This window comes from Abrus precatorius, unplaced genomic scaffold (assembly GCF_003935025.1).
Source record: "Abrus precatorius isolate BTA unplaced genomic scaffold, Abrus_2018 Scaffold7, whole genome shotgun sequence".
In the NCBI taxonomy this organism is placed as follows: domain Eukaryota; kingdom Viridiplantae; phylum Streptophyta; class Magnoliopsida; order Fabales; family Fabaceae; genus Abrus; species Abrus precatorius.
The window spans coordinates 12329510-12344241 of record NW_020874417.1 but is presented as its reverse complement, the minus strand read 5'-3'; the positions used below and the strand labels follow the sequence as shown (position 1 = coordinate 12344241).

General features: G+C 30.1%; 2 protein-coding genes across 2 annotated transcripts; both read left to right on the top strand.

Annotated features, from left to right (window-relative positions):
- Nucleotides 1–838: 838 nt before the first annotated feature.
- On the top strand, nt 839–4882 carry LOC113873248 (protein SIEVE ELEMENT OCCLUSION B-like). Its single transcript, XM_027511295.1, has 7 exons — nt 839–1042; nt 1137–1226; nt 2098–2531; nt 3075–3169; nt 3302–3435; nt 3510–3998; nt 4247–4882. The coding sequence occupies exons 1-7, from the start codon at nt 839–841 to the stop codon at nt 4880–4882; spliced, it is 2082 nt and encodes a 693-aa protein (XP_027367096.1).
- Nucleotides 4883–10625: 5743 nt separating this feature from the next.
- LOC113872836 (protein SIEVE ELEMENT OCCLUSION B-like) lies at nt 10626–14201 on the top strand. Its single transcript, XM_027510675.1, has 7 exons — nt 10626–10848; nt 10973–11062; nt 11251–11666; nt 12400–12488; nt 12597–12733; nt 12874–13350; nt 13560–14201. The coding sequence occupies exons 1-7, from the start codon at nt 10657–10659 to the stop codon at nt 14160–14162; spliced, it is 2004 nt and encodes a 667-aa protein (XP_027366476.1). The 5' UTR covers nt 10626–10656; the 3' UTR covers nt 14163–14201.
- Nucleotides 14202–14732: the final 531 nt, after the last annotated feature.

The window sequence follows — 14732 nt, the reverse complement described above, 5'->3', positions numbered from 1 at the left end:
AAAAGCATTCGAAATCATACTTTACTTTGTCTGCTAGTAAAGTTTGTATCCAATGTCTGCATCATTAATTAGCCATTAAGCTTTTACATATAATACTACATTTGTGAATTTAGTATATTGTCTCTTCGAGCAGCGACACACGGTCAAACAGTTACAATATAATCAAGATACGTTGTACAGTGATCTTATAAGAGTGCTTAATTATTTAATTTAGAGAAATATTAATGCTATAATAAATTTATATAACTTTTTATAAATTGAAAAAAATAAGAAAAAGAAAGATCAGAGAATAATAAAATGAGTAATATAATGAAAAGAAACTCAAAATAAAAAATATTATAACTCTGATTTAAAATTATGCGATGACAACGAAACTGCTCAATTCACTAATATTTGGAAGAGCTACTGTACATGCAGGGTTACGTTATTGCATCAGGGAAGAGCCCACCGTATGCATTGTTTGTTGAAATCTTCTAAATATATATTCCCTTCCTTTAACCTTTAGTATGCAATATTCCTTCCTTGAAGGTTTTGACAATAAACATACCCTCTTTAGCAAAAGCAAAAGCTGCAGGAAATCATTGCAAAATGCCGACACTGTCCCTGCTTACCTCATACGAATCATGAACATACAAGGTTAATTGTGTCTCAAAATCCAGCGTAGTGGTCACAAAACGAGTTAGCTTAAAGATCAGATTGAATCTCTTTGTGCTAAAGCAGTTAAGACAAGATCGTAAACTCTAGCCCACTCACAGTCTTATAAATAGGCCAAGAACCATACGAAGGAGGCACCATTTGCATCAAAACCTGAGAGATCAAAAGAGGTATCATATCATCAATGGCAGCTTCAATTGTCCCAACATCCACTTTGCTCCATGCAAGGGCTTCCAACCCGTTGGCTTGGTCTGATGATCAAATTCTTGAGAAAGTTTACATTACCCACGTCCACACCGCTGAAAGGTACGATGTGGAGTCACTTTTCAATGTTGCTTCAAACATTATAAGGCGTTCCACTGCAATTGCTGACAGTATTGCAGTTAAGGTAACCTTCAATATATAAATCCGTCGCTTCCACCATTGTATATATGTTTATCAGTAAAGAAAACCATTTGTTTTACCATTTGTTTAATTTGCAGACTGGTACACCCGTTGGTGTTATTGAAGACAAGGTTACTTTATCCACTTTCGATCCACCGTTCCTCAAACTGAAGAACATTGCTGCTCAGGTTATTCTTCAGCTATTCATCTGTACTCCTTGCTGTGGGATATAATTTGCCACTCCTTGTAAATTCACAAACTCCCCCGATTTTAAACTTAAAAGTGTATATTTCAAGAAAATAATTTATTTTATCAATTACTACAATAAAATCAATTTTATTCAAAACAATCTTATTAAAAATGCTGAAGTTATTGAATTAGTTAGTCAATAGGAATTACTCTTAAAGTATTAGAGTTATGATTTTTTTAACTTATACAAAATTGCACATGATAAAAAACTAAAAAATATTACATTTTTATTAAAAATTACAGTATTTAATTGTATTAATTTTTATAATTAAATTTAATAAAAAATTAATTGTGTGCAAAATTGGATATGTTGAAAAAACAGTTAGAATTATTATAATAGTTAATTGACAAAAATTGTCAATAATAATCAAGGGTGCTATTAAAAAAATAATTATTGCTTTTTTAATATTTTTAGAGTAATAAATAATTTGAAGTAAATAAAAAAAATGCTTAAGTGCCCTCTAACATAATAAAACACATGAAGTAAAATAATTTACACTTATAATCTCATGCATTAAAGTGGAGGCATACTCCATATTTGAAATCGATAATTTAAAAAAAATTATTTCTAAAGAATAATTATGAATTCTCAATATTATTATTTCTATATAATAAAATGAATTAAATATGTACTTATTCAAAATGAAGTTCTAAAGAACTACATCCTTGAACGTAACAAATTTAGACACATGCATGCTCTAACGACACAAACCCCATCCATTAAAAGTGTTCTAAATGAAGAGAAATTTTAGAGCAACTTGGGTTTTGTGTACATGTATCCATAATAATGATGGTTATTTGAGGTTGCAGATGATGAACACGCCTCACGGTGAGCATCACGCACACCAAACAGCAATGTCAATACTTGAACAGCTGAAAACATACACATGGGATGGAAAAGCAATATTAGCTCTAGCTGCTTTGGCTCTGGAATATGGGAATTTCTGGCACCTTGTCCAGGTTCCAGGCGGAGACCATCTTGGAAGATCATTGGCACAAATGAATCGAGTTCACAGCATCGAGAGGAATAGGCAAGCCGTTGCTGATTTTAACAGTTTGGTTAAGAACTTATTGATCGCCGTTGAGTGCATCGCCGAGTTGGAGAGACTTTCCACCAAAGGTTTTGACACAAAGGATGTGCCAGCTCTTGCAGAATCCATGCAAGAGATCCCTGTCGCTGTCTACTGGGCAATCGTCACCACTGTTGTTTGCGCTAATCATTTTGATTTTCTCTTGGGTGATTCGTAAGTCTCCAATTTACGTACATCTTTAATAAATTCTTCATGTGCATGTTCATATCGTGCTAGTTGAAACGTAAAGACTATTTCTTTCCACTAATAATAGCTTCTATTTGTCTTTTGATTGATTATTAATGGAAAATGCTACACTGATCAACGAATCAAAAGCAGAAATATTTTTATTGAAAACGTATAATTGTATTTAATCCCATGATTTCTAATACATCCTGATGTGATTTTTAATAATGGTTTATTTAACGTGTGTTCAAAAAAACATGATATATATGAGATTAATAAATACAAAAATTATAGCATTTGCTTAGGATACCAGTGAGAGACCATTACGTTTTGAAATGTTGTCACAAGATATAAATGTACATACTTTTTTCATTTAATACCTATTTTTTAGAAGTAATAAAAAATTATTAAGAGAATATAAGAAAGCTAATTGTTAAAATTCCCAAGTCAACCACTGTAATATTTTCCTGTTTTCTTTTATTGGTGGGTGATACACACTTACCCTTACAAGTAGCATTTGCTTTTGTTCAGTGACGACAGGTATGAAATAGCGAATTTTGATGATAAGCTTTCCTCCGTTATCAGCAAATTGAAGGCGAATCTGACCAGGAGCAGAAAGAAGATAGGTTCTGTACCGACTGTTCCAAATACTTCGTAAACATTTGATGCATTATGAAACATGCACATTAATATTGAACTATTGTGACGAAAGACATGAAAATTCAAAGCTGAAAAGGGATTACCTCTGTTTATTTCAGGTGAGTTGGAAGATTACTGGAGGCGTAAGAGGCTGCTTCAAACTCCTACAGAAATTGTCGAGGTTTTGAAGGTTCTGATCTTCCACAATGATGTTCACGATCCCCAAGTATATGATGCCTTGTCTAGACAAATGGTAAGGAAGCATTTGAAGGGTATTACGATTATCATCATTTCCTTTGAATGATCTTTTTCAACCCAAACAAACAGGTTAGCATCGAAGTGTTTAGGCAGAAGCACGTGTTACTGTTCATTTCGGGTCTTGACAGCATCAGGGATGAGGTTCGGCTTCTGCAATCTATCTACGAGGGGTTACAAGAAGATCCTAGAGAAGTGAAAGGATACAGAAAAGAGGACTTCAAGATTCTTTGGCTCCCTGTTGTGGACGATTGGAGTGTTCTTCTACACAGAGCAGAGTACGATAATTTAAAGCTTGAAATGCCCTGGTACGTGGTTGAGTACTTCTACCCCTTGGCAGGAATAAGACTGATTAGGGAGGACTTGAACTACAAGAACAAGCCTATCATCCCTGTGTTGAACCCTCAAGGTAGGGTCGTCAACTACAATGCCATGCACATGATTTTCGTTTGGGGAATCGATGCCTTCCCTTTCAGACCCTCTGATGATGACATCCTCACCCAGAAATGGAATTGGTTCTGGGCCGAAATGAAGAAAGTCAATCCTAAGTTACAAGACCTTGTAAGTGCTAATTCAAAACAGGACTAAAACTTCAGTAGCTTTTAGTGCTTGTCTTTTAAGTTAAAACTAAAATTTTACCTTGATAATTTACATCCACCTTAAAAAAAAGTAGTATAGTTAAGGAATTAAACCTAGGAGGTGCACATGAATAAGATTCATACTTTCAACTATAAATTAACAGTTTTATTAACCTCGTATCTCATAATTGAATTGAAAAAGAATTGTTTGTGAATGTGTATGGGAATCAGATAAAAGCAGACAGTTTCATCTTCATATACGGAGGAAATGACAATCAATGGATACAAGATTTCACAGTGGCGGTGGACAAAATAAGAAGGCACGATATTATAAAGAGGGCAGACGCTGTAATAGAGTACTATCCATTTGGAAAGGAAGATCAAAGGATAGTTCCGCGTTTCTGGATTGGCATAGAGAGCTTGTTTGCGAACATGATTCAGAAGAAGCACAAAGACCCCACGATTGAAGAGATAAAGAGTTTGCTTTGCCTTAAGCAACACCAACCAGGTTGGGTTCTGCTTAGCAAAGGGTCGAACGTGAAGTTGCTGGGGCGTGGGGATCCAATGTTGTCCACTGCAGCTGATTTTGAGATATGGAAAGATAAGGTGCTGGAGAAAGCAGGGTTTGACGTGGCTTTCAGAGAGTACTATGAGCAAAAGCGTCGGAATTACCCTCAAGCATGTGCACACATGCAATTGGCTAATTATCCTGCGGATATTCTTCAGCCCATTAATTGCCCTGATCAGGCTTGTGGGCGATCCATGGAAATATCCTCTGTGAGTTACAAGTGCTGCCACGGTCACACTCACAGGGCTGAAGTTCCTGAGAGTGGTGATGTTATGATTGAGAAGAAGTACTCTTCTTGAGCTCCATCAATCTTTGAGTTTAATCAATTTGTGTGCACTATTATTATACCATCATCATCTTTTTCCTTCTTGTTATTGATTTTGCTTGCCAGCTGTTGTGATGGAGCCTCCTCTGCACCCTTTTTCTTGGGTTGAAAATAATGGCTTCAAGCATTGTCTGTTGTTTTACTGAATTTTGATTCAATTAAGAAGAAACGACTTGATTCGTGCTTGCACAATTCTACCTTCTTATGCTCTTTCTTTCCTCGGATTGCACTTGTTTCAAGTTTTATTAATTATGCTTAATCCACATCCATTACCTAACACGCATTCAATTGGATTGGATGGGTTTTTCATCCGACTCAACTATAAAATTACAGTCTAGTTCGGTTTGAATCGGTTCGGATTGAATTAGATAATTTGAATTTTATAACTTTATATTAATTTATTTTAAAATAATAAATAAATTATTTTATTGTTTTATTTATTGTTTGTATAAATATAATTTTTTTATACAAAAATAATTTTAGGTATAATATAAAAATAATAGTTTTAAGTTATTATAAAAAAAATACTTATATAATCATAAAATTAACAAAATGCAGTCCTAAGAAATAATGATAAAGTGTAAATTTTTAAAAATATCATGAAAAATAATTAAGATTATAATTTTATTAATATATAATTTTAAAATTATGAGTGAGATATTAACTTTACAAATAGAAGTATATATAAATTCGGAATGAATTGGATCAATTTTCAAAATGAGATCCAAATTTAATCCAATAAAAGATTTTGAATTTTGTAGTTTTTGATTTGTCCATATTTTTTTGTTATTTTAATTTTTGATTTTTGTAGTTTTCATTGGACTGGATAAACACTCCTACACCTTAGTAGAGGTTTAAATTGAGAATTTTAAGTAAAGAAATTATGAAGTTGCTATAGTTTCATTAGAAATTTACCTTTTAATAAATAATTTAAATAATATATAAGGTGCAAGTTTTTTTTATCAAATGAAAGACAAAGAAAACAGAAAAACATAATTATAAATAATATGAATTAAAAAATAATGGGAAAAATGAAGAAATAAATAAAACCTTTTTATAAAAGAAAAGGTTATAATAATATGAAGGATTTTTCTTGAAAATATTTAATTAGTTTTAAAAATGATAAGTTAATATGTTTTAAGTAATTACTAATTTTAATTTTTTTAATTATTATTAACAAGTAAAATTAGTTTTAAGAAACTTAAAATAGAACTTTAAGTGCCTTGTATGAGACTAGTTAAAGGAATGACTAGGAATAATAAACTATGAGTTGGATCTTGTTAGTATTATTGTTAAGACAAAAAAAAAAATAGTAAGCAAAAATTAGCATGATTTTATCAATATAATCTACATTCTTTTTCTGTTAACACTCAATTGATTTTCCTAATTTGTAAATATAATATATTAAAAAAACATATCTGATCAGTTTTTAATGCTAACCTGTATAATGAGTTATAATTCATTACAATAGCCCAAACTTTTAATTACAATCCATTAAAAAGAATAACTAAGTCACACACTAATTCAAAATGCATCTAAGTGATTTTTCATTTTAACTTAAAGTCTCTCTAATCATCATTATCGAAGAACAATTTTCTCTCATTTCTAAAGAGTCTTGACTATGCAAACATTTACCAAGTTCAAGTTATGTTTGAACTCTTTGTAACCAAAGGCTTAGTTAACATATTTATGAGATTATCCATATTAACTATTTTCTCTATAAAAAACAATTTTTCTTCAACTACATGAAATTCAATTTAATATTAATATATTTTGATCTTTCATGATAGATTATATTTTTAGACCAATTAAATGTACTTTAACTATCATAATCAAGAACATATCTTTACAAATCCAAACTCAAAGCATAATAAGACTCTACAATCATCTACCTTCTTTAACTCCTCTTGACAATAACATATATTTTTACTTATGTGGTAAATAAAGCAATAATAATTTGAAGTGTTATTTTTTAGCTAGTAGCATATTTATAAAGAAAAAAAAATGTAATATATTAACGTTTTTCTTTTTAGAAGATCTCCATTCTAATTAAAATTTACATAACCAATAAAACTACTATAAATCGAGTAAATATATATTTTTCAAAGTATTGCATAATCTACTTTACTATCTTTTAACAAGTCTTTTAATAATTATTCATAAATACTCACCGCATTAACATAAGTAAAATCTAGTCTATATATTAGTAATAATTTTGAACTATCTAAAATATTTTATAGTGATTAATTAGTATATGATTGTTTGTAAAACCATCACAAAATTAAAAAAAAAAATACTCATATTTATAAAATATGACTTATGTTATTTTAATATTTTTATTATTATTTCAATAATTTAATAAATTTGAAAAGAAATTATTCTGTTAAAGTGAAAAAAAAACCTCAAGTTACAGCGAAAAATACAATTTCACACCCTTACTTTTCCTTGATGTCATATACCTTCACATTTTAAATGTAAACAAAATTCTTTACCTTTAAAATATACGATTAGATTTTGCTCCCTTGTATTATTATAACAATTACAAAATTACATTCTTAGTATTTGTTCCTTTGTCACACAACTGTCTTTAGTTTTTAGTTAGTCTTATGAAACATGAATAGAAAACTTTTATTAACATTTAAAATTAACACTTAAAAATATTTTTTAACATGTATATTTATAATATATATTTCAGAGTTTATTTATAAAAAGTTTCATGAAGTGTCTTCACAAAGAATTTCTCTTACATCCTTTTTTATTATTTTTTATTTTAAAATTTTATATTATCCAAAATTTTAAATTTTAAAAGAATAATAATTACTAAAAAAAATATTTAATTTTAATTAAATGTTAAAATTTTTAATTTTAATTATATTAAATCAAGTTTTTAAATTTTAATATACTTAAAATAATTTGTTAGTTTAAAATTTAAATAGTTTGAATGTTTCGTATATATTTTTTATAAGTAATATATATTTTTTGAAATTAGTATTAAATTTTATCACACCTATATATATATATATATATATATATATATATATATATATATACAGTGGAATATAATAAAATATTATTTTTTTAAAATAATAGATCTGAACATAAATTATTCCAATGAATGGTATGCAGATTTTGTACCCAGCTTTACATAAGCATTACTCAGTATAATATTCTTGGCTTGAACCTTTGTCGGGTCTTTCTGAAAAGGCAAATGTTTGAGCAGTGGTACTGACAAAACAAAGTATAAAATGACATTATTATAATCATATTTTACATGAAGCCAGAAATATAGAGGTTGGAATGCAAAGTTGAAATAAAGAAAATCAAACATAATAGCACATATTAGTTATCTGTTTCGTAACTTTCGTTTATCAGACATGATCCTAATTTATTTTAAAAATTTGAAGTGACTTGTAAGGATGTTTTTTTTAAGGAAAGTGACTTGTTTGTTTTACAAGTGGCGATATATTCCATTTTTGTCTTATTTTACATGAAAGGTTTTTTACAATATAGCTAAGTTGAGAATTGGCAAGCTAGTTTAGTGGGTGAACATTTTTGAACATTTTTATCAAGGTAAAAATAGGTTAGATACTTAGATTAAGTCACACAGTGAGTATCTTACACACGAGGCTGAGAATAACTACTATATACGCGACAAATTACTTAAATGTATTTATATATTTACGTGCCCAATTTCCAGATTATTGGTTACGTATTATTTTAAAGTAAATTATATTTCCTTCTTAAAAAATAATATATTATATTATTATTTTTATTTTAAAATATTATTTTCTCTCCTTAAAAATTAAAATGTATGATAATGTAATTTATTTTAAATTTTTTGTTAAAGTAGTGTTAAACACTTATATGTCCAAATTTAAAATATTAAATTTACTTTTTATTTTCTACTTGCCTATTTTTTTTATTTGTATGCCTTAGTTTTCTAAATCTTTTTGTGCTCTATCTTCTTTTAAAAAAATGTTAAAATTGCAAGTTATTTATATTTTTTACGATTTTGATAAATGTAAGAATATTTTTAGTTTTATTTCATTATTTAACATTGAGACAAGAATTTAAAACTTTTATAATAATAAGCATTTACTGTTATAAAAAATACACTAAACTCATTAAACCTTTTGAAAGAAAGAAAAAAAATATGTAAATTTTATATTAAAAAGAATTTTAGTAAAAAAAAGTCAAACATGTATTCAAAAGTTCTTTAACAAAAAAATTTAAAATATATTAAAGTGTGATGGGTTTTAAATTTTTTTGATAGAGGGAGTTTTACAATTTTAAAATAGAAAGGATGCTAAATCTAATGTAACATATACATCTTTTAAGGGAGGAGAATGTAATTTATTGATATTTTTTATTTTATAAAATAAATGTTAATAAAAGTATAATTAAAAAAATTGTTTTTTTGGTAATTAAAATTAATCTTTATGAAGTCTAAGTCTCATTTATTTCTTAAATCTAAAGTTCAAATCAACCTTATTTTATTCAATATTATTAAGTCTGATCCAATAATCAACTTAGATCAAGGCATTAAATTATTGGAAAATGTCGAACATCATTGAATAGATGATGCAAAATGTTCAAGAAACCATGTAGCAGAGAACATATACAGCTAAATGATTCAAGTCTTGGTTAGCTTCAGGATGAGCAAACAAGATCTCCACTTTACAAGACAATAAAATCTTATGTCTCATTAATTTATTTTAATGTATATGATAATATTAATCTATAAAAGAATTATAGATAGATAACTTTTTATTTTCTTATTTTACAAATAAGCATATTTTAAAGAAATTTTTATTTTATTAATGTCTACCAGTGCCTCGAAGAAATTATTTCTCATAATTAAAAGATAAAAGTAAAAAACTGAAAAAAAAAATTTTGCCATCTAAGAGTTATACTTTATGACATGTGGTAACATTATCCAACATAATCTTCTTGCCTTGAACCTTTGGACAAGTGAACTTCCGCCGTCTGTGTAAAGCAAAAGTTTCAGGAAATTCCATCAGAAGAAAGTATAATAAAATATTGCAATGCAAGTTTGGGTAGCAGCATTTGTTTTAAAGTTAAAAGATTAATGTTTGTAAATTACAATAAAAAAATTCAATAAAATTATACAATTTATTTTAATTTACTTGTGTATTTAAATTATATTTAATAATTGAAAATCAATTCTATCAATATTATTTTCAAAGTCATTTTGAACTAGATAACGAACACATGCCCTCGTTTTTACAATAATTGAAACGAAATTTAAGAGACAGTTTCACGAAAAGAAAAAATTAAAAATAGTGATAAAACAGAGTTGAATTCAATGTACAAACAACCGTATAATCTTCTTGCCTTGATCCATTGGACAAGTGTTCCTATCGTCTTTAATGAAAGCGAAAGCTTCAGAAAATTCCAACCCAAGATAAAAACACAGTAGTTTGGGGAAATCACAGAAAATGCCAATTACATCCTTTGTCATATCACAAACGTCAAGAAGCAATAAGGGTAAAATATGAACTTCACAAGAGAGAGGCACGTTTCACGTTTGCTACAGTAAAAATAGCTTTGATTATTTATATTTTATTAATTTTTCTTTAACTCTCCCTCTCCTCTTAGGTGAAGTTACTAATTATGCCAAGTGTAAAGCCTCGAGGAATCTTAACCTATAAATAGTGTTGAGCATGGGAACACTTAGCATCAGTTGCATCCAAAACTTGGAACTTCGTATCAGGTTGAACTACCGAAATGTCCAACACCAAGCCGCATCAGAAGGCTCTGTTGCCAAACCCATTTCATTTGAGTGACTCTGATATCCTTGAAAAAGTTTATCTAACCCACACTTACGATGACGAAGTTTGCGATAAGCAGATACTTTTCAATGTGGTCTCCAACGTTATCTTGCTATCTTCTCGCGTTGTTGAAACTGTTCTACTTAAGGTAACTTTAATTTCTCAAATGTTCGTTCATTAGGTGCAATCTTTATATATATAATGGGAAAGGTGATGTATCTTCATTGACGTGTTATACTATACAGCTAACTGAAATCTTTGGTGTTTTACAGAGAGAAGGGCGCAATGGAATTATCGAAAGCAAATTTCCCATAACCGATTTCAAACCAGAATTCCACAAACTGAAGCTGATGTCATGTCAGGTATATATTGTCACATATTCACAATTCTTAAGTCTGAAAAAGTAGCCCCTCTTCTCTGCATTTCATTATATGAGCTTACTTCTATATAATTAGATCTATCTCTCAGTATATAATTTAAAAACATTTTATTTAGTATTCACATACAAATCAATATCATTAAATTACAATAACTTATTTGACGATGGCAGATGATAACAATACCTTCTGGAGTGGAAAACGCACACCAAACAACAATGAGGATTCTTCAACAATTAAGAACCTTCTCATGGGATGCAAAAGCACTAATAGCTCTAGCAGCATTCGCATTGGAGTATGGAAACTTTTGGAACCTGTACCAGCTGCCACCGTCAGACCAACTGGGAAACTCGTTGAAACTGTTGAATCAAATTCAGCACAGACAGATTGCTATTGTTGATATTAACAATCTAGTGGGGCTGGTGATGGAAGCTGTTCAGAAAATCAAAGAGTGGGGAACATGGACTGCTGAAGGTTATGACACCGAGGATGTTCCCTCTCTCTCGGATGCACTGCAAGAGATCCCCCGTGTTGTCTACTGGGCGGTTGCTTCCCTTGTCGCTTGCAACAGCAACTTCATTGGTCTATCGTAAGTTCTTATGTAATCCTCTTCAATTTGCAACTTAGATAACACACACACACACACAATATATTACTGTTTACTGATCCACACTTTGGCTCATCAAATATATAAAAAAAACCACAAACATTCAAAATATTATTAATTAAGAGGATATAGAAAATCTCTCAAAAAGTATAAAACTATTTTCAGATATATTAACTTTTTTTATTTATTTCAAGAGTAAGTTTAAGTATGTAGAAGTAGTAATTTTTATGAAAAAAGAACACATTTATTATATTAAATTTATATAAGCATAATAAATAATTTTTTAATAAAATTTTATTATCATTAATTATTTAAACTCATCTCTAAAAGTTAAACTTAACATTTTTTATTTTTTTAATACCCTTGTTTCATTATGAGATTTTTGCGAACAAAATACTCACCCACTTTTCATTCAGTCATTTAACAGCATGAATAATTTTAAAATAAAATATAAATTTATATTATAAAACTGTTTTTAATAAATTAGTTTTTGATTTTGTATTTATTTCTTATTAGTACGTGTGTATATATATATATATATATATATACACACACACATTGATTTTTAACTAACAAGATGATGGGAGCTGTAGCGGTGGCTAAACGCGTAAAATGAACTACAAATTTTGATTGGTTCAGTTATATAAAAGAGATTTCCCTCATCTACTAATTGATAATAACTGGAGCTGTATCTTGCTCTTTGGTTTTGTTTTAGGAACTATTCATTAGCAGATTTCAGTGCCAAACTTTCTCCCGCTCTCCAAGAGTTGAACGGGCATCTAGAGATATGCAAGCTCCAAATAGGTTGTGCTTAGTGCTTTCGCATGGTTCTTTCAATACTTTCTAATTTCTACTGAAGGGGTTTTAGATTATAACTCATGCTGAAATGAAAGTCCCTCTCATTTATTGCAGATGATGTAGAAGACTATTTGAGACGTAAGAGGAACTTTAGAAAGCCTAAAGATGTTGTAGACTTTTTGAAGCTTTTGATCCATCGTGATGAGTCTCAGGATGCTCAAATATATGATGGCAGCACCCAAAATAAAGTGGTTCGTGCCAAAGAATTTTTATTTTTGCGCATTGTGTACATGCTTGAAATTGGTTTTTAAGTGTTCAATTATCAAATAAATTAATGAGTAATTTGTCCATTCATAATTATTATTTATTTATTGTTACTACGTATATACAGGGTGTGGAAGTATTCAAGCAGAAGCATATCTTGTTATTCATTTCGACCCTGGACAGTATTGCAGATGAGATTCGGCTTCTGAATTCTATTCAGGATAGACTTGTGGAGGATCCGAATGATAACAAAGGTTTTAAGAAAGAAGAATTCAAGATTTTGTGGATACCCATTGTGGATAGATGGGATGATGAGCGCAGGGAAGTGTTTAAAGCTTTGAGGAATGGCATCAAATGGTACTTTGTCGATTACTTTTCTCCCTTACCAGGCATCAGGCTCATTAGAGAAGATCTAAACTTCGAGAATAAGCCTATAGTTCCAGTGGTCAACCCTCAAGGCATCGTGATAAACAATGATGCCATGGACATTATTTTCGAATGGGGCATCGACGCATTCCCTTTCAGAAAATCTGATGGTGACATGCTTGCTCAGAAATGGAAATGGTTTTGGGACGAAGTTAGGAAAACTAATTTTGATATACAGGTAAATAACAAAAGTAGTTTTAGATCATAACTTGAAGAATCTTTTCTAAAATGCAATTCATTAGGATTTAAGCAAGTAGACCCAATTCAACATTAAGAGAGTGATTGGGCTTAAGAATTGAGTAATCTACTTGTCTAAAATATGGTATACAATTTTAGACTTAAAGCCCTGACCTATATAACTTTTATATTTTTTACCGTGTGGATCAGGTGAAAGGGGACAGGTACATTTTCATATTTGGAGGTAATGATGGTAAGTGGATCCAAGACTTCACACTGGCAGTGGACAAAGTTAAGAGACACGAAACAATAAAGAGGGCAGACGCTATAATTGATTATTACCATTTGGGAAAGGATGACCCCAAGAAAGTGCCACGATTCTGGATTGGCATAGAAAGTAAGAGACAAAAGAAGCACTACGAGGTGTTGGACTGTGAGATTCAAGAAATTGTGAAGAGTTTGCTTTGTCTCAAGCAAGATGGACAAGGATGGGCTCTTCTTAGTAAAGGGTCCAATGTCAAGATTCTGGGTCACGGTGAACCAATGTATCAAACACTGGCAGATTTTGAGATATGGAAAGAAAAAGTGCTCGTGAGAGAAGGCTTTGACATAGCCTTCAAAGAGTACTACGAGACCAAGCTTAACGATCTACCTGCCCCTCAACCATGCGCATTTATGAATGTTGATAACTACACTTCAAATGTCGTAGCAACCATAACATGCCCAAATGCCTCTTGTGGGCGTGTGATGGAGGTGACATCGGTTAATTACAAGTGCTGCCATCGTGATGGTTCAGACAGTGGTAAAGTCTGAGCCATAGAACCAGGCTTGTTTTGGTGAAACATCACTTTAAATTCAATGTGTGTTTACTAATATATGAATGTGTGTCCATACAATGCGTTGTCTTATAAGGCCACTTGATGGCCCTTGAATGGACAATTAAATAATCGCATCGTTTGTATGTTGCTGAATTAGATGATTAAATAAATAGTTCTGCACACGCAGAATTTGGACTATCGTCCCTCAGTTCTCTTTCTTCTTCGATTTTTGGGACTCCACTTTGATTTAGATCCCATGGAAGAACCCAATTCCACCCATGATTGATTAAGCTCGTACAGCCTAATTAGTCTTGTATAGATATAAAATAAAACTTCAATGAACCATAAACAAATATATATATATATATATATATATATATATATATATATATTGTACCTTTTCGTTTTTATCTTTAAGCCATATCACTTTTATCTTTATAGGACTAAGATTTTGTCACACTAGTGTAAGTTTAAAAAATTTTATACTTTCCGAACTTTTCATTTAAATTATATATAACAGGTTATAATTTATTATTTCAGTGACTGTTAAATATAAGTTAAATGA

What these genes read in the sequence shown, in the direction of transcription:
- LOC113873248 (XM_027511295.1), top strand. Translation starts at nt 839, where the DNA reads ATGGCAGCTTCAATTGTCCCAACATCCACTTTGCTCCATGCAAGGGCT. An exon ending in CTGACAGTATTGCAGTTAAG is followed by an intron (nt 1,043 to 1,136) that starts GTAACCTTCAAT and finishes TTTAATTTGCAG; the next exon opens with ACTGGTACACCCGTTGGTGT. An exon ending in ATCCTAAGTTACAAGACCTT is followed by an intron (nt 3,999 to 4,246) that starts GTAAGTGCTAAT and finishes TATGGGAATCAG; the next exon opens with ATAAAAGCAGACAGTTTCAT.
- LOC113872836 (XM_027510675.1), top strand. Translation starts at nt 10,657, where the DNA reads ATGTCCAACACCAAGCCGCATCAGAAGGCTCTGTTGCCAAACCCATTT. An exon ending in TTGAAACTGTTCTACTTAAG is followed by an intron (nt 10,849 to 10,972) that starts GTAACTTTAATT and finishes GGTGTTTTACAG; the next exon opens with AGAGAAGGGCGCAATGGAAT. An exon ending in AAACTAATTTTGATATACAG is followed by an intron (nt 13,351 to 13,559) that starts GTAAATAACAAA and finishes CGTGTGGATCAG; the next exon opens with GTGAAAGGGGACAGGTACAT.